General features: G+C 36.7%; 3 protein-coding genes across 5 annotated transcripts; all 3 read left to right on the top strand.

Annotated features, from left to right (window-relative positions):
* The first annotated feature begins 6,030 nt into the window (after positions 1-6,030).
* Positions 6,031-7,910, top strand: LOC120003238 (heavy metal-associated isoprenylated plant protein 7-like). 3 transcript variants are annotated; one of them, XM_038852128.1, is made up of 5 exons: positions 6,031-6,186; positions 6,324-6,603; positions 6,695-6,900; positions 6,995-7,082; positions 7,290-7,910. In XM_038852128.1, exons 2-5 carry the CDS (start codon positions 6,366-6,368, stop codon positions 7,715-7,717), a joined length of 960 nt encoding a protein of 319 aa, XP_038708056.1. In that variant the 5' UTR covers positions 6,031-6,186; positions 6,324-6,365; the 3' UTR covers positions 7,718-7,910. The 3 variants fall into 3 exon arrangements, with proteins under 3 accessions (XP_038708056.1, XP_038708055.1, XP_038708054.1); XM_038852127.1 differs by having other exon boundaries at positions 6,043-6,200; XM_038852126.1 differs by having other exon boundaries at positions 6,049-6,203.
* A 7,396-nt stretch (positions 7,911-15,306) lies between these two features.
* LOC120003222 (11-beta-hydroxysteroid dehydrogenase-like 4A) lies at positions 15,307-17,272 on the top strand. Its single transcript, XM_038852108.1, has 6 exons — positions 15,307-15,489; positions 15,756-15,948; positions 16,041-16,126; positions 16,353-16,484; positions 16,558-16,686; positions 16,887-17,272. Exons 1-6 carry the CDS (start codon positions 15,307-15,309, stop codon positions 17,091-17,093), a joined length of 930 nt encoding a protein of 309 aa, XP_038708036.1. The 3' UTR covers positions 17,094-17,272.
* Positions 17,273-17,851: 579 nt separating this feature from the next.
* On the top strand, positions 17,852-20,014 carry LOC120004308 (11-beta-hydroxysteroid dehydrogenase-like 4A). Its single transcript, XM_038853619.1, has 6 exons — positions 17,852-18,183; positions 18,325-18,517; positions 18,795-18,880; positions 19,101-19,232; positions 19,319-19,447; positions 19,599-20,014. The coding sequence occupies exons 1-6, from the start codon at positions 18,001-18,003 to the stop codon at positions 19,809-19,811; spliced, it is 936 nt and encodes a 311-aa protein (XP_038709547.1). The 5' UTR covers positions 17,852-18,000; the 3' UTR covers positions 19,812-20,014.
* The last annotated feature ends 539 nt before the right edge of the window (positions 20,015-20,553 follow it).

Raw genomic sequence — 20,553 nt, 5'->3', positions numbered from 1 at the left:
CAGTAGGTCCAATCAGAAAAGTTCTGGTGGCTGAAATGCCACCTACTAGTTTCACACTCATCGATTGGTGGGTCAACTGTCAACATTCTTTCAGTTATCCACGTGTACAAAACCAAAACGATAGAGTGAGTAAACAAAATAGTAACACAAGGCACATTAACATGTTAGGTTTAAGTATTTTTTTTTTGAAAGAAAATAACTAACTACAACTGTAGAGTCGGGAACAACCCCTACGAAATCAATTCGAAAAAAAGGAATACAATCAAAAGGTGTCTCGTGGAAGACATAAATCTCTATCTTCAAATTAAAAGTATAATTGACAAACCAATCAAAGAAGCTATTTGCCTCCCTATAAATATGATTTATAAGTGTGTTTAATTATAGGAAAATGACATACATACATAATTTTCAGGTACATAATCTACATAATCTATGTGGCATGCCAACTAGGCATGCCACATAGATATATTGACACAAAACCCCAAATTTTTCATTTTTTTTCCCGCTTCTCTCTCCTCTATTAGTAGTAAAATACACTGCTAATACGTAATGCATTAAATACTGAAAAACAAATACACTGTCAAAAACATAATGTAATAAGGTACTGCATGATAACAATCGAACTTGCCAAAAATGGGAAACAAATACACTGTCAAAACGTAATGTAATAAGTCACTGTCATGATTAGCTTGGTTAAATACATTGATAATTCCTAATGCACACAACTGAGAAACAAATACATTGTAAAATTATCATGCCCCCGGCACCAATGACAAATGAATTATAACTCTTGTTCGATCGAATTCCAACAATATCATTAATCTCTAGTTGCATTTTCACACTCAGGGTTATTTCCCTGTTACACACAAAGAATCTAGAATGACTAGGACTTAGATCGTGGTTGTGGATATCTTCAAACAATGTAATCTTCCACTTCTCATCGATGAAAAGTCTACCAACAAGCCTCGCCTTGTTATCCAACCTCCCGCATGTAAATATTAGATATTTGTAATCACCATTTGCATCATTCGTTATTGATCTCCTCTTGATTGAAAACTCATCTCTTCACTACAAAACAATATTGAAACATACATTTGTTTGATAAATACATAAATTTAGTGATTGATAATGTAATAACTCATCTAATATCAACACCAAAATGAAATGGCTCTGTCATTATTACACTATCATACTATAGTGTAACAACTCAATGCAATAAAAAAGTGAAACCAATTTATTTAACAAGAAAAATGACTATGCAATAAATAGTGGTGCTAAATACATTGGTAATTCGTAATGCATTATAAACTGTCAAACAAATACATTGTCAAAAATATAATGTAATATTTTATAAACAACAAATGAAAGGTAAAATTACTCGGATATAATTAAACCAAATACATTACACAGCGTAATAGTGTAATCAAATATTTGACCAATATGAACAACACACACTATCGAACCACACTATATATCTAAATACACTTCCGTTAAGCGTGAATAAAATATCACAAAACACAAACCAATGCATAATAACAGTTGAAACCCACAAAGTATGTAAACAGAACCATTCAAGCCAAATACATTATTTAATTGGTAGTGTATAGTTCTATCAATGTTCATAACTACAAATTTTTCTAGCTTTGTCCATACTTAAAATTACTCACAACAAATACATTAGGCAATACGAACAGAGTATACCCAAACAAGACAACATTGAACATATGTTAAAAACATTATGCACACTGACAGTGAACCAATCGAACCCATCAAGCAAGGAAACTAACATATTCAATGCAACTACATTATGGAAACTTACAGTGTATGTAATATTTTGGGTTTGTATAAAACAAATGCATTACTAAAATGAAAGTGTAATCAAATATTTTGTGGAACCAAAAAATCACCAATCCAGCACACCATGACGAGGAGCAGCCCAGCAACATACACTATATGCTAAATACACTATTTACAAAATACAGTATCTGGTGAACTAGGCAAGAAACAAAATAATTACACTTTTCATTATAACAGTGCAATAACCCACTATCAAGCTTCACAAATAATCCATAAGATGTTCAATCAACATAAAAAGCTAAATACACTGCCAAATGTATAGTGTAATAACGCACTGGAGCATATCTTCGACGTGGGTCTCCAATTCCGGTGGCCGTTTCGATCGACGAAGGGCTGGGCTAAGTGCTCCTCACGTAGGGGAGTCCATTGGTGGTGTTGGGTTGCCAAACCAACATCGAAATCAGCCAGATCTGTGAATTTTGTTCGGTGGAGACCCATGACTTTATGATGGATTTCCGACAAAATCAACAACCGTTGACGGCAAGTGGTGGTTGGGCGTTGCTCAAGGGGGCAAGACGCTTCTTTTGGCTGCAGCGGCGGTCATATCGGTGGCCGGACGACGGAGGTCCGTTAGTGATTGTGAGAGGAGAAGACAGAATCGCGTGAGAGAAGAGAGAGGAGAGGAGAGGAGAGGAGAGGAGAGAGAAAAGTGAGATATGAGGAGAGAGAAAAGTGATTTGTAGTGTTTATTTTTGATTTTTGAATTTTGAATTTGTCCAGTCAGCACATCCAATCAGCTGCCACATCATTATGTATGTTTTATGTATGCAAATCCTATGTATGTTTAGCACTACCGTTAATTATAAGCCGAAGGAAAGAAAGTCTTTGATTTAATGTGACCTTGTTTGCCATTTAAAGCACAAGAGAATGCCACGTCATCACCAGACGGAAAGAGCCATAATGAGATGCCAATTCATCACACCGTAAAAATAGTTGATCATATGAGGGAGGTAATGATGGGAACATATCTGTCTGTTCAATCTTTTTTGGGGAGGATCGGGAAGACAAGAGTCACATGGTGAAGACCAAGGTTCCTAAAACCGGACCGGTCATCAAACCGGAAAAGTCTTCGGTTCACGGTTCAAAGGTTCAACCGGGGTTCAAACCGGGTTCGAACCGGTTTTAATGTAATGAATTATTTATATATATATTTATATTATATGCATATAATATGTAAGAAAACTTCATAAAAATACAATATATTCAAATAAAGTACCATTTTAAATAAAGAAAATCTCATAGCCTAGTGGTTAAAACCTTTTTTAATGAATAAAAAGTCATGAGTTCAAACCCTACAAATAACAAAATTTCAAAAATATCTTATTAACATTAATAAATGACCGAACCGGTCAAAACCGGTCCGGTTCTGACCGGTTCAACCGAAGAACCGGCCGGTTCAACCGGAAATATCCCGGTTCACCAATCACCGGTTTTGACACCTCAACCGGACCGGACAAGTGGCCGGTCACCGGTTGGACCGGTCCGACCGGCCGGTCCGGTCCGGTTTTCAAAACACTGGTGAAGACAATGCCCTTCGCCGACCAAAGTAATGTGGGTCTACAGTTTGGATTAGAGAGTTTCATAATTCGTTTAACATCGAAGGGTTTACAATTTTAATTCAATAGTTCGAAAGGTATGTTATGTCACATTACACTTTTATTTTACATTCTTTTAATTTTCCGATCTTTTTTATATTATTAAATGTGAATTATAAATTATAGGAAATTATCGAATCTCAAATCCCTACAATCTACGTACTCCTTGCTGCAATGAGAGCAGAGTGTCGTGATAAGAGAGAGATTGGTAAATCTTTTACTTGGCTTGTTTTAGGACATTGACTTGTCTATTCTTCGAAGTGCATAATGATTCGTCCATGCATGAAAATTCATATTTCAACGGTTATGTTAACACTACATCAATAACCATCTAAAGCACATTACCCTTCGGACCTAAACAACCTAACAAATTTAGTCTCAAAAAGGAAAACTCAAAGGCTAGCTATATGGTTTGCTCAATAATTAGTCGCTCACAAGTGCTCTTGTTAAGAATCCCATATCAAAAAAATGTGAGGATCCCATTGAGTTTACAAGAGCAAATTCACCTCGTTACAGTCAACTAGACCTTTTCTCTTGAGCTCAACTATCGGCCATTAAGTGAGACGGTCCAGAGAGAAACAAAGTCGTGTAGGTTTGATATTTCCACGAGAACCGGTAAACCCAAAGTATATAGTTGGTTGTATGAGGGGTGTGGATTTATGACAATCCTCACATGCATTTTCCTCCCACAAACGAAAGACATCACCACGTCTAGCTAAATGAGGAAAACAAAGCAGTTTATCACCACGTCTAGCTAAATGAGGAAAACAAAGCAGTTATCGGAAATATATTTGAGCAGTGATACCAGATTTGGTGGGGAAAGGGTAGGGACCTCTATTGCTATCTAGGTCAGTAGGGATTTCATATAAACTGTTCAAAAAGACTTGGATGTGAATGTATATAGGTGCGTTAAGGCCATCTGACTTAATTACTAGTCTTGGGTAAGAAATTATCGTGGAAGGCCCAGGGTCAAGTAGTAGTTAAGTACGTGCATGCTTTTCATATTGGGGAATGGTTTTGGGATCAAGTCCCTTCACTACCGACCGAATCATCTGCAACAAAAACTACCAAACTTAAAAGACAAGCACATAAAATGTACTAAAATCGCACACACATAAAAGTACATAGACGTGTATATATATATTAGAGATTGTGCATCCATATATATCGAATACCAATAAAAGTACATAGACGTGTATGTGATATCTTGCACTACTTTACCACTAATTAATTCCATTTTTATGTACAAGTATTAAGCCATTAATGTTCACTTAAAGAGTTTCATCAAAAAAATTTGTATTTTTTATAACCGATAAACCACCAAGTCAATTTGCCTTTCAGACAGTCAAATGGACGCAAGATCGGATAGAGATTCATGCAGGAAAGGAAAGTGAGACAAATTCACGAAATCAAGATTTCACGAGAAAATATATCAATTATATCGTTAGAATTCTCAACCTCAGTCATCAGTCATCGTACGTCCTAGATTTGAAGAGATTATCAACTACACTGTCGTGACGTGGTTGTATTTTGTAAATATTCATTGCACTTGACACCTGTTGGCTTGGCGTTGATACTCAGGGTCCCACACCCTGATTCCAAATCCTACGGTTCCTGTCTGTTATTATTTATTACTAGAAATGATACGATTTGGACATTTATTATTGTTTCTTACTAAGATGTTCAGTCACGTCATCCAAGTAACAATATAAGGAAATTTTAAGAGACAGCAGTCATTCACAAAGCTGAAAGCCTGAAACTGATTTTCCTTTTAACGGTTACGCCCACTGTTGGGAAATGGGTCGCCGTCAGAATGATGCAATCACAGCCTTACATTACATTGCCAACTTTTTAATACGGTGGGGGTAGATTGGGATTCACAAATCCAACGGCCATGATGCCACCTGGTTGTCAGGTGGATCCTTTTGCTTACACGTGTGTTCAAGTCATGACCACATCCTGACCAATCCCAACACAAGTTTAATGTTCAAAATGTGAGAGATCAACGGCTGGTAATGCAAGAAGGAGCGTGTGCGGTTGATTGTATTTTAACAATCAATTGAAATTCCAAAACCACCCCGGGAGTAGAGCCAAAATGCATGTAACCTCCATTAGTAGCTCAACCAGATGGGATATGATAAGGATGAGTTGAACGTATGCATCATCTATGATATGCGGACTCTACGAGTTTATCTTGAATAATATGTATCCAACTCAATAATCTAGAACTCAGGATAAATAGGATTTCAACGGCTAGGATGTTTATAAATTTTGGTAACTCAACAACACATACCTATTATAAACAATTATGATATGGATCCCATCAATTAGTTATCCCAACTCTAAAATTGTATGCACGAGATTATCATGTGAGACATATAAAGCCTTTAAATTCATTTAAATCTTGTATATCCAACACACCAACGAGATAACTATGTTACCAACTACCGAGATTTGTATCATTTCGGCCCTCATAAAATGCCACGTCCTCATGTGAGAGTGATGAGGATGATGAGATGATGGAGCGTCAGATCAGATGGTCATAAGCGTCTCATATTGTGTTCTATTACAAACTGAAAGTTTTTGTATTTTTACTTAAAAGACTCCCTTCCAAGACAAACATACAAAGAAAGAAAGAGAGAGTGTGTCTGAGAGAGAGCCAGAGAAAGAACGAGTAGCTGTTCAAGGCTTATCTATCGCCACAGAGTTCTGTGCTTTGAACCTAGCTAGTGAAGTAAACAAATGGGGGTGGTCTTGAAATCTCTGCAATCTAACTTTTCTTTTCCATTTTTTTTCCTTCTTTTCAAAGTTCTATTGTTTTTTTTATTTATTGGGGACTGGTATACTGATATTGGGTTTGTGTTTGTTTAGGAGGAAAATAAACCAGCGGCAGCAGCAACAGAGGAGAAGAAAATGGAGGAGAAAAAACCAGAGGAGCCGAAGAAAGCAGATGAAGAGAAGAAGGAAAAGAAAGAAACAGAGAAGGAGCCAAAGCCAGAGAAACCTGCAGAGGAAAAGAAAGAAGAGAAAAAGGCAGAGGAATCCAAAGACCAAAAGTCTCCTCCACCGCCTCAAGAAATCGTGCTGAATGTTTATATGCATTGCGAGGGATGTGCTCGCAAGGTCCGCCGGAGCCTCAAAGGATTTGAAGGTCAGTACTGCACTCTGTTTCTCTCCAGCTTCGATCCAAAGAATCTCACACCGTTATGATTTACAAACTTTGTGGGTTTTGTTTGTTACAGGTGTCGAAAATGTAACGACTGATTGCAAGACTCACAAGGTGGTTGTGAAGGGAGAGAAGGCGGATCCATTGAAGGTGTTGGAGAGAGTTGAGAGGAAAAGCCACAGGAAGGTTGAGCTTCTCTCACCGATCCCAAAGCCGCCCACTGAGGAAGAGAAGAAAGCCAAAGAAGAGGAAAAACCCAAGACTGAAGAGAAGAAAGAAGAGGTTTCCATTGAAAAAAATCCCAAAAACTTCCTTGATATTATCATTTCTCGTCATATTTTGATTAATTTGTTTGGTTTATATTCTTGATTTTCAGCCTCAAGTGATCACAGTGGTGCTCAAGGTGTTCATGCATTGCGAAGCTTGTGCATTGGAAATCAAGAAACGGATACAGAGAATGAAAGGTATAATCCAAGTTTAGATCTTTTTCAAACCCTTTGAATTTCTCATGGAATATTTTGTTCTCCACCAATGGAATTCGTCCAGTTATTTCAGTCCCTATCATTGCTTAATTATTAATGCACAATAAAATCCCACCTAACCCAGATAAAAAAAATCTGTATGATTTTGTATTTATATTAATTTTGAAATATTTGAATTAATTAATACAGGAGTGGAATCGGCGGAGCCAGATCTAAAGAGCTCGCAAGTAACAGTGAAGGGAGTGTTCGACCCAGAAAAGCTGGTTGAATACGTGTACAAGAGAACTGGCAAGCACGCTTCGATAGTGAAGACAGAGCCAGCAGCAAAGAAAGAGGAAAAGAAAGCGGAAGAATCCAAAGACGAGAAAAAGGCGGACGAGGGTGAAAAGGAAAAGGAAAAGGAAAAGAAAGAGGAGGGCGGCGAGGAGAGCAAAGACAAGAAAGAAGGCGGTGGTGACGGAGAGGCCAAAGCGGAGGAAGCTACGGCGGAAGAGACTAAAGTGGTTGAGGTGAAGGGGAATCCGTATTACTACTATCCACCAAGATATGCTATGGAATTGTACGCGTACCCTCAGATCTTCAGCGACGAGAACCCCAATGCTTGTTCCGTAATGTAAATAACTCATGAAGGTTTAAGGGCAAAATTGGGAATGTCTGTGCTCTGTTTGGTGGTGAGTATAATTGTCAGATAAAAACTGTAGAGTATTGGGGGTTTGTACTTTCTCTCCCTCTGTCTGTCACTGTTAATTATAGCATATGTTACATATAATAATTTCCCCTAATAAGAATTATTGTACTTTATGCAGGTAAGTTGTCGCTGTTTTCATTGAAGTGGGTTTGGTGAGGTAATTAATGAGTGTAACATGGCCACGGTTCTTTTTCATTAATTGAGAAGAAAATAATTTCAGAGGTCCCCGCGACAGACAAAATTAATAATCATTTATTTGTCTGATTTCATGTCAGTTGGTTTGTTTGGTTGGTGGTGCCATAACTTGGTCAAGTAGGGTCTCTCCTAAAACTAACGTGGCGGTGACACTTTGTGGTAAAACTTCGAAATTATTAGGGAAAACATAAAAATCTCAGCAAGTTAATATGAAATCTGGATTATCAACATCCAAATAAATTCGTGGATTTCATATATTCCACATAAAATTAGGTGTACATATAACTCAACTGTTTATGTTTACTGCTGCGATCCTTCCAAAATGTCACCTTTGGAAGTCCAAAGCTTCCAGAAATTTACAAATTCCTTTGGCTCCATGCACCCCATGAGTCAAAGATGATCATGTAATTGCCCGATGCTTGTGGGACGAGAGGACTCACATGCCCAAGGTTTATCATATAAGATGAGATTGAATGTGCCGTGTCTTAATTGAGTTTCCGATTAAAAATTGATTCTCTATTTACTAAATAAATAATATTTAATCTATCACTCTCCAACTTTCGTACTTCTTAACATTCTCTTTTCAAATTCTCTCTCACAGTCCTACTGATCTATTTTATATTAGCACATGCATGGCCTCCCTTGTTATATATAGTGTATTTATTCAAAGCCGTGGCATGTTAGTGTCTATACAGCTTAATCATGCATGCTTCTATATATATATATATATAGATTATTGGAGGCCATGTTTCATATTCAGCCTTTTTTGAAAAAGGTTGTATGACTGCTATAGATATATCTTCTGCATGAGATTCCTCCTTCACATGCTAATTCCATAACTCCAGCTATCAAGGTTTTGTTGTTTTGCTTCTTTTTAGTGGGTTTCAACATTCGCCTTCAATATTTATGTGTCGCTACTTATATATATATATGAGTCATATGACTAACTAACTACTCATCAATGGCCACCCCAAGCATGATAGTTTTCAGAAAAAGTACCTATAAATTTATTGAGCTTGTCTCACATTTGTCTAGTGATTTTTCTATAAAACATGCCTGGATTGATACCTTGGAGAGCACAAGTTTTGAAGTTTAGGATACCATTGAAGCACATAGTGACAAATTCTAATTATATATGTGTGTGTGTGTGTATAAGAGCTGGGCGAATATGTATAAAATTTTGTGTTTTTGGGTGGTTTCGGTTATTTTTTAGTTCAAATTACGAATAATGTATTCATGGAAGTTAATGAGCAGTTGGTTCCCAATATTTACATTGATAAATATGAGTAAACCACCTGGGAATTACTTGACAAAATACAAAGCTGTGTCTGTCCATGTAAAGAAAGATAAATTTGCCAATACACCTGAAACTGTCAACTTTATCATATTTGTCTTCGTGTAATTTCTTGCCCGTTTCGTTGAGTTGTTAAATAACCCGTTTTCTGTTGGATTCTCATACTTTCCTGGAAAATTCGTGCCAAAAACTCGGTATGGAAAATACATGTTTTTGATGCAAGTGTGACTTCATGAAAAGCTTCTTACCGTTGAAATCAAGACTTCAGTTTAGGAAAGTAAGGATGGTATAGACTTACTTTCTAAGTTTATATATATATATATGGATTCCCATTTGTGAAGGCCAACTTCCTTTTCAACTACCATCTTTCCATCAAAATATTTCTAGCAATAATTTCATATATTTGTATTCTTATTAATTTAAGTGGTTTCACCGACTAATTACTATTAAGGGGGTTCCTGTTGACTGACTTTGACCTTGTTGTGTGGGTTGCACCATTCAAGCCCGCTTTCCAATGTCTAGGCAACCTTTTATTTATATATATATCCGAGAGAACCCCAACTCAACGTGTCCCTTTGTGATAGTTGGATTTCAAGTCATTAGTCTACTCTGGCAACATGTTTGATTGGGCATCCTATGAGAACAATAATGAAAATGGCACAATTCCAAAACATCGGAAATGGTAAAATAAAATAAAAATGTACAACACATCTGGTCATATATAATCCAATTCTCCATACATTCCTCACCAAAGTAGGGAAGTCGGGGTTGTAAAATTTTTAGAGCACAACATTTTGCTGTAAATCATGAATGAGGGCACACTATAAATAATTTTTTTTAAAAATATGATTGCGTTTTAACTAGGATTACGAGTCCAACGATATGTTTTTTGTCTTAAGCAAAAATAAAATTGAACATAAAAAAGATATGAAAATTCTAAACCGTTTAATATAAACCCGAAATATTCAATATCTTTTTCATAGGAATGTGATTTTTTGTTTGAAGAAAAAAATAATACTCTTGAATTTAAAATCCCATCAAGACATAACCATAATTTTTTTAAAAAAAAACAAAAATTTGTAGGGTGCCCTAATTCATTTAGTGCGTACCCTCGGCACTCCCAAAGTAGGGGCTGCTGAGGTAGGCTTTTGCATTTTTAGACGACCCTCTGTACTGTGCTTTGGAATCTGTTCATATGAGTCTATAATTGCTGCTTCAGTCACTGACGTAATGATTCTAAAGTAGTTTAGGACAGCTGCTGCCTCTGTGTAAAAGGCGAAAACGTCATTAATATTGTTGTTTTATAATTTACGGCGTCGTGAGTTAGTCCACTCGCCACCTACGAGAGTGGTTGTTGGAATAATCTTGTGTGTAGATATATATATATAAATGAATTATCACATAAGAGTCTAATGTAACGGTGTAAAATAAGGGTATGTTTAATTGTTTATACCATTGATTTGAAACACATGAGACCCAAACTAATGGATCTCATTTGTCATCTCATTCATTCACACCATTAAAATGTAACCCTTATTTTATACCATTACATTAGACCCTTACGTGAGAAATCCTATATATATATATATATATAAACCTATCAGTTTGCGTCACATATTCTGAATCTGCCGCCACTTCCCATATATTCAGTGAGAAACAGACAAAAATGTCTGTCAATCAGTTTGATTGTGGAGATCCACGAGTAGGTTGATGATATTAATGTGTGTAATATTTTATAGAGGTATCGAGTTCAAACCTTGTCATCCTCTTCTATTATATTCAAAATTAGTTTGATTGTGATTAAGATTAATATAGGAATGAATGATTTGATAATTAATTAATTCAAGTGGCATATCATTTGTGGGTGCATCTCTTCTATTCAATTATTGGGCAATTAAAAGTTGTATTTACATGCGACATATCAAATGTGAGTTGACAATCAATGAAAAGTCGGTGGATTATGTCCAAAAACAGCTTATTGAGATAATCATATTTCACTTGAAATATAAATAAAGTCAAATTGATAAGCAATAAAGTATTGACATCACACCATTTCCTTCAAAGAGATTGAATTGATGTTCCGATACTTGAGTGTTTTTATTTCTTCTTATATTTTATATTTAAATAAAGAAAGATTTTTGAACCAGTAATGGACAGGTGACTCGATTGTAATTGATTGGATTAGACATATATATTCTTAAAGTTCGATTCTAATGAGAATTATATTTCTCAGTTTTATTTTAAAAAAAGATTTTTGGGAAATATCCAGCATCCACTAGGGACTTGCCATGTGAGCGCAATCTGGTAGCGTCATCTCTAAACATCATACGTGTCAGGATCTGAGTACCAAAGCTTCTAGAGTATCTCTTTCACCGGTGAGGTAAACAGAATATTATGGAGTTTTTTGTCAATAGAACACTGTCAGAATTAATATTTCACAATATAACACTCGGATGAAAATATTTCTCAATATAACACTACATGTCATTCAGAATGACGTGTTCTTTACAAATTTTATATAATCACATCATCGTAGATGGCATGATCTATTTTGCCATCTGTGATCTATTTTGCATTAATCACTCCATTGAGAGTGACTACATGGAGTGACTTGAAAATAATTTTTGTTCATTCACGCCACTTCAATTCGCGTGAATGAACAAAATAAACATATATGTGTGTGTATATATATATATATACACATCCATATACATACATACATATATACACAATAGTTATTCTATGTGAATCAAAAGTGTAAGTCAACTTTGTGAACATACTTTTCAATCATAGATGTGATGAGTCCCACAGAAAATTTATGGTCCCCACTTTGGTTTGTTTTATTACAACCATTGAATTTGAAGTTCACAAAGTTGGTTCACATAAGAGAATTATTCTGTACATATATATATATATATATGTATATATACATACATATATATATACACACACATATAGAAGAATTATCCTATGTGAATCAATTTTGTGGACCAAAATTCAATGGTTGTGATAAAGCACAACATAGGTGGGAGGCATACATTTATTATGAGATCCACCATATCTATAGTTGAAAAACAAGTCACAGAGTTGATCCACACTTTTAGTTCACATAGGAAAAGACACACACTAACTAAAGGTTTCGTTGATGGCGTGAATGGATCACTCGTATAATTAGGGGTGTAAAAAACCAAACCAAACCGTAATTCAAACCGTAAACCAAACCGAAAAAAATCATTTGGTCCGGTTTTTCGGTTTACGGTCCGGTTTCGGGTTAGAAAATGCAGGTTATTTGGTTTTCGGTTTACGGTCCGGTCTCAACAATTATAATTCGGTTTCAAACCGAAAACCGAATAGTAATTTATGTTTAATAATATTTTTATAGTTTTATATAAATAAAACAATATATACAAATTAATGTTTTTAATTGCCAAGGACTCAATGAGTGAAGGATTAGTGGAACTTCAAGAATGTATGTTTGAGAATTGTGATTTACCAATTTGCATTTGAACATGTTGATTTCTAGTTTCCACAGAATGCAATTTGCAATTGAAACAAATACATAATGTAGGTTTACAGGTTCAGAGATAAGAAATTCATATATACAAATAATTATCCGGTTTAAACCGGTAAAACCGAAAACCAAACCGAAATTTTCGGTTCGGTTTAAAACGGTTTGTACATATTAAACGGTTTGGTCCGGTTTATAAAAACAACAAACCGAAAATATTCGGTTTCGTGGTTTCCGGTTCCAAACCGAACCGTTAAACCGAACTTCCACCCCTACGTATAATAGTTATAAAGAACACGTCATTCTGATACTGTTATATTAAGAAATATTAATTCTGATAGTGTTATATTGACAAAAAACTCGAATATAAAGTACTGGATTTTTACTCACAAACCCACGCTCTGTCCTGACGCGTGATCTATACGCTTTAAGCTTTGAGCTCAAAACGGAAATAAAATGCTGTGCCAAAGCAGATAGTGGGCCCCAAATGATGGGCCCTTATTGTAGCCCACGTGACCCCGTACTTCATTATTTTCGTACTTATCGATAATTACTCTGGCAAGTTGCAATGTATCGTAAAAGTAGTTACTGTACGTGCTTGTACCTCTGCGCACGCCCGAAACAGCGCCGGCTCCTTTTCCAAAGCTGTATTTTTCTTTTCATCTCACATGCGTACACGTATGCCCTAGTAATCCAGTTGTTTTCTCTTTCTGTGGGCTGGGCTGGGCTTGGCTATAAAGCCTGAGATTACTGCTGCCTGTGCGAGATCACTGGCCATAGTCGATAAGAGGCAATGGAGAGAAGTTGACAATGCGGTCATCATGCGGTGAGAGGTAATTGGTATTTTGTCTTGTCTATACACTATTGCGAGCTAGGCAGCCTAAGTATATGGACAGGACCAGGACCGCGAAATTTTGGATAATATACGACGATACACAGATTTGAATTCAACATTTAGCACAGAAAGAGAATCCAACTTTAAAACATGATACAATCGAATTCGAAAAGTTGTAAATTCAATTCTTAGTGCGAGCAATACCATTAGTCGATCATTAAATTTTGATTCAACCTACTCTGTTATCGGATGAAAATATATGTACGATTTTACATGTGGGTAGATCCGAGTTTATGTCATATCGAATGTTCAAATAACAAAATTGAAGGTGTCGTCATCAGTTAAAAAAAGGAGGAGATATTTTTGGCTTTAACAGTATAGTTATAGAGACTAATAATTGTAATAGTATAGGTAGTATTATTTAGTGATAAAGTTAAAACATTATAGAAGGGGACGTGATTGAGAGATACTCTTCACTGACATTAGAGTCAAAGTTCTCTCGATTTCGCTTTAGATAAACTTGGTGGGGGAGTCAATGGTTATGATGGCCACATCAAAGTCTGTGGCCCAAAGCTTACGGATACGGTTTGTTTAGGTCTCAAAAAGAGCCTATACATATATGAAGCAGTAGGGAATTAGTTGAAGGTGGTTGTAGTCCCATCATGTGAGCTATTCAATGGTGGATTTGTGTAGGTCTAAAGCTAACTTTTTTCAAGAAAGATGGTGAAGAAGACGTTTACTACAACGATAACCTCAGATAGTGGGGTTTCAGTTTCATTCATTACTCAAATATATTATATATGGAAGACGGGAAGACCAAGTCACCATTATGGTTCCAGACTTCCGGTGGAGAAAATTAGGGCTTTTGGGTTGGGACGACGACCAAGTTAGAGTTGGGCCCAAAGCTCCCAATTACGTTACCTTGTTAGTGGGCCTTGGCCCTAGTATGACAGCTTGCTTTGTGAGCCCAAATTATGCAGCTAAATTTAAGATTTGAAGGCTTCACAGTTCGTTTAAAATTGTACAGTTAGCAATTTGAATCCAATAAGTTTGACACCACATTTTTGTTTTTATATTTTAAAAAATTTGTCTAACTTTTTCTCCACCATTAAATATGAATCGTAGACTATTATACACAACAAATGTCAAATGATATATGTACATTGAACATAAATTAATAGTTTAGGATGCATGCATTCTTAATTTTCTCAACATTTATAGGTGACGGCTCAGAAAAACAAAGTCGTGGCAGGTCTGGTATATACACAGAATTAACCGATAAATTCAAAACGGATAATTTTGTTGATGTTAGTAGACTGGCTATGATATATGCATCTAAATCTCCATCCAAGTCTATCAAGAACGTGATCAAGTGAAGTCACATAAATCCCCTCGTAGCCAGGGTTCAAATCTCATATGTGTTATAATCCCCCCCCTCCCCCGGCACCTTTTCCTTATAACAAGAAGACCTTAATTAGGAAAAAATAAAAAGGACGTGATGATCAAGTTCAGATCCCATAAATTCGTGACTCCTCTCACCACAAGTTTGAGATGGTCAAATATATAATCCATTTTTAGATCTCAGAAATGTTCTCAGTGCGGTTTTGAAGTTGAAACAAAACAAAATCGACAATTCTACTTTAATTTGGAAGCTTGCATTCTCTCCTTGGTAGCCACAAACAAACCATGGATTCAATTCACAAATTCTTGAACATTATACTTCCTTTTGTAGCACTCGTTTTGGTAGTCTTACTTTTACCACCATTTCTTCTTGTCAAGCTCTTCAACCGCACAAGAAGATGTCTCTATGCTGAAAACGTTTCAGGAAAAGTAGTACTAATCACCGGAGCATCTTCGGGCATCGGCGAGGTATGTTGGTAGACTCCCGGCCGGGTTAATACAACTTGTCAATACCGAAAGATTTTCAATTTTCCAATTTCATCACGGATTGTTTAAACATTTCCAAGTAAAGGTAAAATTTGTTCCAATTTGATAATTCGGACAAATTTTCTCAGTTTAGTTTCGCGAATCAACCCGCTTATGTGACATTTAATAGTCAAACAATTGGTTTTGAAATCTTGAATATATATTTCTAATCTTGAGTGTATGTATGTATGTATGTATGTAATGTGTAGCATCTGGCGTATGAGTATGCGAGGAGAGGAGCTTGTTTAGCCCTGGTTGCTAGAAGAGAGAATCGTCTCCGCGAGGTTGCTGATAAGGCCATGCAGCTGGGCTCCCCGGACGTTATTGTGATTCGAGCAGATGTTTCCAAGGTTGATGATTGTAAGCAGTTTATGGATACAGCAGTGAATCACTTTGGTAAATGTAAGTGTATATATATACATATGTAAACCTACATAATCTCTTATGAATCACTGTGGTAAAAGATTTTGATTTGGCTTGAAATGGTTTAACAGTGGATCACCTTGTAAACAATGCTGGGATTACTCAAATCAGCATGTTTGAAGAGTCTGCCCAATTCTCCAATCCTGCTACGGTTATGGTATGTTTTCAAATGTTAACATACCTGTTGAAATTCCCAGCTCGAATTCATTTGAAGATATTGTTTTTAAGACCCCGAAAACGCTTAATAATGTTAGGATTTGGACTTTGTTTATAAACTACTCGGTTAGGTTATGTCAGACCGACGTGGAATTTTAGTATTGACAATACCCAAATTGAATCAGAAGTGATAATTAACAGAAGTCTCATTTTCGTGTCCCATGAAGAACATAAACTTCTGGGGTGCAGTGTACAGCACTCATTTTGCAGTTCCACATCTGAAAAAGACCAAAGGCAGGATCATTGTAATTGCTTCAGTTGCTGGATGGTTCCCAATCCCAAAACTGAGCTTCTATAATGTAAGCAATTCCGCACATTCGCTAAGTTTCTCTTCTTGATTGATCAAAATATGTAAATCCTGGTCTGACTCAGGCAAGCAAGTCAGCCCTCATAAGCTTCTATGAGACATTGAGAGCTGAGTTTGGTACAGACATTGGAATCACCATTGTCACTCCAGGACTCATTGAATCAGAGATGACCCGGTCCGTCATGCGATCAAAGGTAGCCAAGATTTCACAATCCCTTGATTATTTCCTATATTTCATTTTCGTTGTCATGGATTTGTTCTTGAGTTTTTACCCAAAAGGCCTGAGAAATAGTCCGTAGTCCATACTTATAAACCTGTCATCTTTTTCATGTCTAGCCGATGTGGGACTTTGGTTTCCACCCAACATTTGTCATCTTGAACTCTTCTGTTGCAGGTTCAGATGGACTTTGTGCCTGCAGAGTCGACAGAAGGGTGCGCGAGGTCGATTGTGAACAAAGCTTGCAGGGGAGAAGGGTATGTGACAGAGCCGTCTTGGGCTAGAGTGTGGTTCCTGCTGAGGGCATGTTTTCCTGAACTAGTTGATTGGTGTAGTCACTTGTTACTGGTTTGTATGCAAAAGAAATCAAAGAAAAATGAGTAGAAAGAAAGAAATCCCCTATGTACTTAAGGCAGGCAGACTATGATTAACAGGCAGAGCAGATTGCAGAGGAGGCTTGGTATTGGTATGGCCTTTTTGTTGTTGTTGTTGTTTTTTTTTTTTTCATTAGTGTTCATTGTTGAATAAATACAAAGGGATTTGCAATTTGCATTCCACTATTAAATGTCATGTGAGAGCATCTCCAATGTTAGTAACAAAATCAAATAATCAAAATACTCATTTGATGCTATAATACTATGATACCTCATTTGATTTATCAATAAAGTCACCTGCTCTAATCCAAGAGGATTTCTCGGAGGGTAAATCTCATCAATGATTCTCTCCAAAGAGGAGTTGGACTCTACTGAGAGTTAATATCTTATTAGGATAATAATTCCTTCAAAGAGTACTTACCTCGGTTGGATAGGTATAGCCTACCTCGATCGTAGGGGGGTGAACCCACCTCGGTTGGGTGATTAGAATCCACCTCGGTCGGGTGGCTAGAACATACCCCGAACGGGTGACTACTTATGCAGATCGGGTAATACCGAGGAGGGTACCTCGGTCGGTATCAAGGTGCTCGTGTCCAGTTTTTATTTGAATCCTGACCAGCCTAGAAATGTCACGTGTCCCCGTATGATTGAGGGGATTATTTTGGGAACATCACCAATAATTGTTGATAATGATGATATCAAATAAATTTTTAAAAATTCCTTACCTTGAAAAGTTGGCCTAATCTGTCTGTCTGATTACACAATTTGTGCTGTTGTCGTTTAGCTTGTGAAGCTAATCACCATGATTAGTACCCTTCCTTTTGTCTATTCATAATATCATATACTAATCCCTCCACAGAAAGCAATTAGTGAAAGGGGGTTTTACTGTATTGTTGTGAGTTGTGAAGCCATTAGCCATGGAGCTTATTCATGATGTAATGAACATTTTAGTTCCTCTTGTTGTACTCATATTTCTCATTTTGTTCTATCCACCATATCTGGTTTACAAGTTATTAAGTTTCATAAAAAGATCCATAACCACAGAGGATGTGAGAGGAAAGGTGGTAGTAATCACCGGAGCATCTTCCGGCATCGGCGAGGTCGGTTGATTGATTTCATCCTAATCTCTCTCTCTCTCTCTCTCTCTCTCTCTCTATGTATATATATATATATATATATATATATCTGATTAAGCGCTAAGAGTACTTTTTATATATGTGTGTGTTGTTATGATTGTGAAGCATATTGCTTATGAGTACGCCAAGAGAGGAGCTCGTCTAGTCCTTGCTGCGCGAAGGGAGGATCGCCTTCTAGCAGTTGCTGATAAAGCTCTGAAGCTTGGCTGCCTCGATGTTAAGGTGATTCGTGCCGACGTTGCCAAGGTAGAAGACTGCAAGAGATTGATTGAGGAGGCTTTGAACTACTTCGGACGATGTAAGCGTTCCTGTGTCTGCAAATTTTTTATCACTTGGGTAATAGTTTAGTGGTGAATCTCTCCAGGACCAAACTATATGGACTCGGAAGGTCTGAGTTTGATTTTCACTTGGAGCAATACTTTGTGACTATGCATCTGGACTTTGCCCTAACTTATCCGGTCCTCATATGAGTATTTCCTGTGCGTGCGCAAGTTTAGGCCTATAAAAGAGAGTGCAAATTTTTTCTTGCCTACATTTTTCTTGTGATTTCAGTTTTGTCATTTTGAGTGCAACAGTGGATCATCTGGTTAACAATGCTGGAATAGAGCGACACAGTCTATTTGAAGAAATCAACCAAATCGCCGACTTTATTCCCATTATGGTATATCACAAAAGCAATCTTACTGTCTTACTTACGGATTCAGTTTTTATCCCAAATACTGAGTAACATGGATCATGAGTGCCCATCTCAACATTTGAGATAGCTCAGATAAAAAAAAAAAAAAACTAGAATTATTAGCATTTTGGATATGTCATACATGTTTTGAGTGTTTGACTATATCACGAGTACTGTTTACTTATATGTTTTATGGTTTTGGTAGGACATAAATTTCTGGGGTTCAGCATATTGCACCCATTTTGCAGTTCCGCACCTGAAAAAGACCAAAGGGAAGATCGTTGTGATCGCTTCCACTGCTTCATGGTCTCCGACACCAGGATTAAACATTTACAATGTGAAATTCAAACAAAATTTTAGTCAAATTCTCATGGTCTCTACGAATTTCCACTAAATTATTATTGTTGTTTCAATAGATTCCAGGCAAGCAAGGCAGCTCAAACCAGCTTCTTTGAGACACTTAGGACTGAATTTGGAGGTGCCATTGGAGTAACAATTGTCCTCCCTGGAGTTATAGAATCTGAAATGGCCAACAGCCAAACGTTGGCCGAGGTATTCCACTGTGAAATAAATTGTCGAATGAAACTTATAGTTTATAGTTGACGCTAACTTATAACATAACTTGGAAAAAAAATATATGTTTTTAAGCAAAACCTCTGCAACATAGAAAATTAACAAACTTCAATTGTAACTTGTGTTGCAGATCGGATTAGACATCTTACCGAGTGAGTCGACCGGAAGATGTGCCAAGGCAATCGTAAACAGTGCTTGCCGGGGAGATATGTTCTTGACTGAGCCATTCTGGGTGGGGGTTGGATATCTACAGAAGGTGTTGTGCTCTGAGTTCACTGAGTGGCAATACCATAAACATTTTGTCAAGAAATTACAGAAACATCACGCAGGAAAGAAAAACTAGTATACTGCTGAGATTTTTCTTGAACAAAATAAATGTATTAGGACATCCTTTCTTCAAAGGGTTTGGAATCGGAACGGGGTTTCGCTATTTCCCTCCGCTCTCCCTTTATGTTTATGAAATCGAAAACTCTGTATGTCCCTAACAATTTCTTTCATAACCGGCCATAATAGTATTACGTTATCTAATTACATTGAATTTCGTTATTACGTTGTCTAGTTACATTAACTTCCGTAATTACGTTGTCTAATTACACTGACTTTCGTTATTACGTTGTCTAATTATATGTTACGACTGATTATGACTGAATTTGTTAAAGATACGTAATGCTTCTGTTTTGAAATTATCTGTGCACACTGCATAATTATAACATGTCTTTCGGGTTTGTTCTTATAAGAAGATCATGCTTTGTTCTTATATTGTGTCACTGAACTTTCTCAAAATGGTTTGGATCAAAACTTTTATCTCACCTCGGTCTTCTACTTCTCATCTCTTTTTTCAAATTATAACACAAAGGGGAAGAGTGAAATTGGGCATTGTGTTAGTATCAGCGATGGTGTTGGGGCTCTTGGTTATGGAGACAAAAACTGTTAAGGGTGCATTCAGTATCCAACTCAATCCATGCTGACTTGCTAAAAGGCTCCGCAAGAGAAATTCATGACTGCAAGTTGTGCAGAAGGGCCGCAGGGCAAGTTCTGTCTTCGTCTAGGTTGTAAATTAACCTCAAATTGAACTACCCATGTGA

This window comes from Tripterygium wilfordii, chromosome 8 (assembly GCF_013401445.1).
Source record: "Tripterygium wilfordii isolate XIE 37 chromosome 8, ASM1340144v1, whole genome shotgun sequence".
Taxonomy (NCBI): Eukaryota; Viridiplantae; Streptophyta; class Magnoliopsida; order Celastrales; family Celastraceae; genus Tripterygium; species Tripterygium wilfordii.
This window is presented reverse-complemented; position numbering and strand designations above follow the sequence as displayed.

What these genes read in the sequence shown, in the direction of transcription:
- LOC120003238 (XM_038852126.1), top strand. An exon ending in GAGCCTCAAAGGATTTGAAG is followed by an intron (nt 6,604 to 6,694) that starts GTCAGTACTGCA and finishes TGTTTGTTACAG; the next exon opens with GTGTCGAAAATGTAACGACT. An exon ending in CTGAAGAGAAGAAAGAAGAG is followed by an intron (nt 6,901 to 6,994) that starts GTTTCCATTGAA and finishes CTTGATTTTCAG; the next exon opens with CCTCAAGTGATCACAGTGGT.
- LOC120003222 (XM_038852108.1), top strand. Translation starts at nt 15,307, where the DNA reads ATGGATTCAATTCACAAATTCTTGAACATTATACTTCCTTTTGTAGCA. An exon ending in CATCTTCGGGCATCGGCGAG is followed by an intron (nt 15,490 to 15,755) that starts GTATGTTGGTAG and finishes TGTAATGTGTAG; the next exon opens with CATCTGGCGTATGAGTATGC. An exon ending in GGTCCGTCATGCGATCAAAG is followed by an intron (nt 16,687 to 16,886) that starts GTAGCCAAGATT and finishes CTTCTGTTGCAG; the next exon opens with GTTCAGATGGACTTTGTGCC.
- LOC120004308 (XM_038853619.1), top strand. Translation starts at nt 18,001, where the DNA reads ATGGAGCTTATTCATGATGTAATGAACATTTTAGTTCCTCTTGTTGTA. An exon ending in CATCTTCCGGCATCGGCGAG is followed by an intron (nt 18,184 to 18,324) that starts GTCGGTTGATTG and finishes ATGATTGTGAAG; the next exon opens with CATATTGCTTATGAGTACGC. An exon ending in CAGGATTAAACATTTACAAT is followed by an intron (nt 19,233 to 19,318) that starts GTGAAATTCAAA and finishes AATAGATTCCAG; the next exon opens with GCAAGCAAGGCAGCTCAAAC.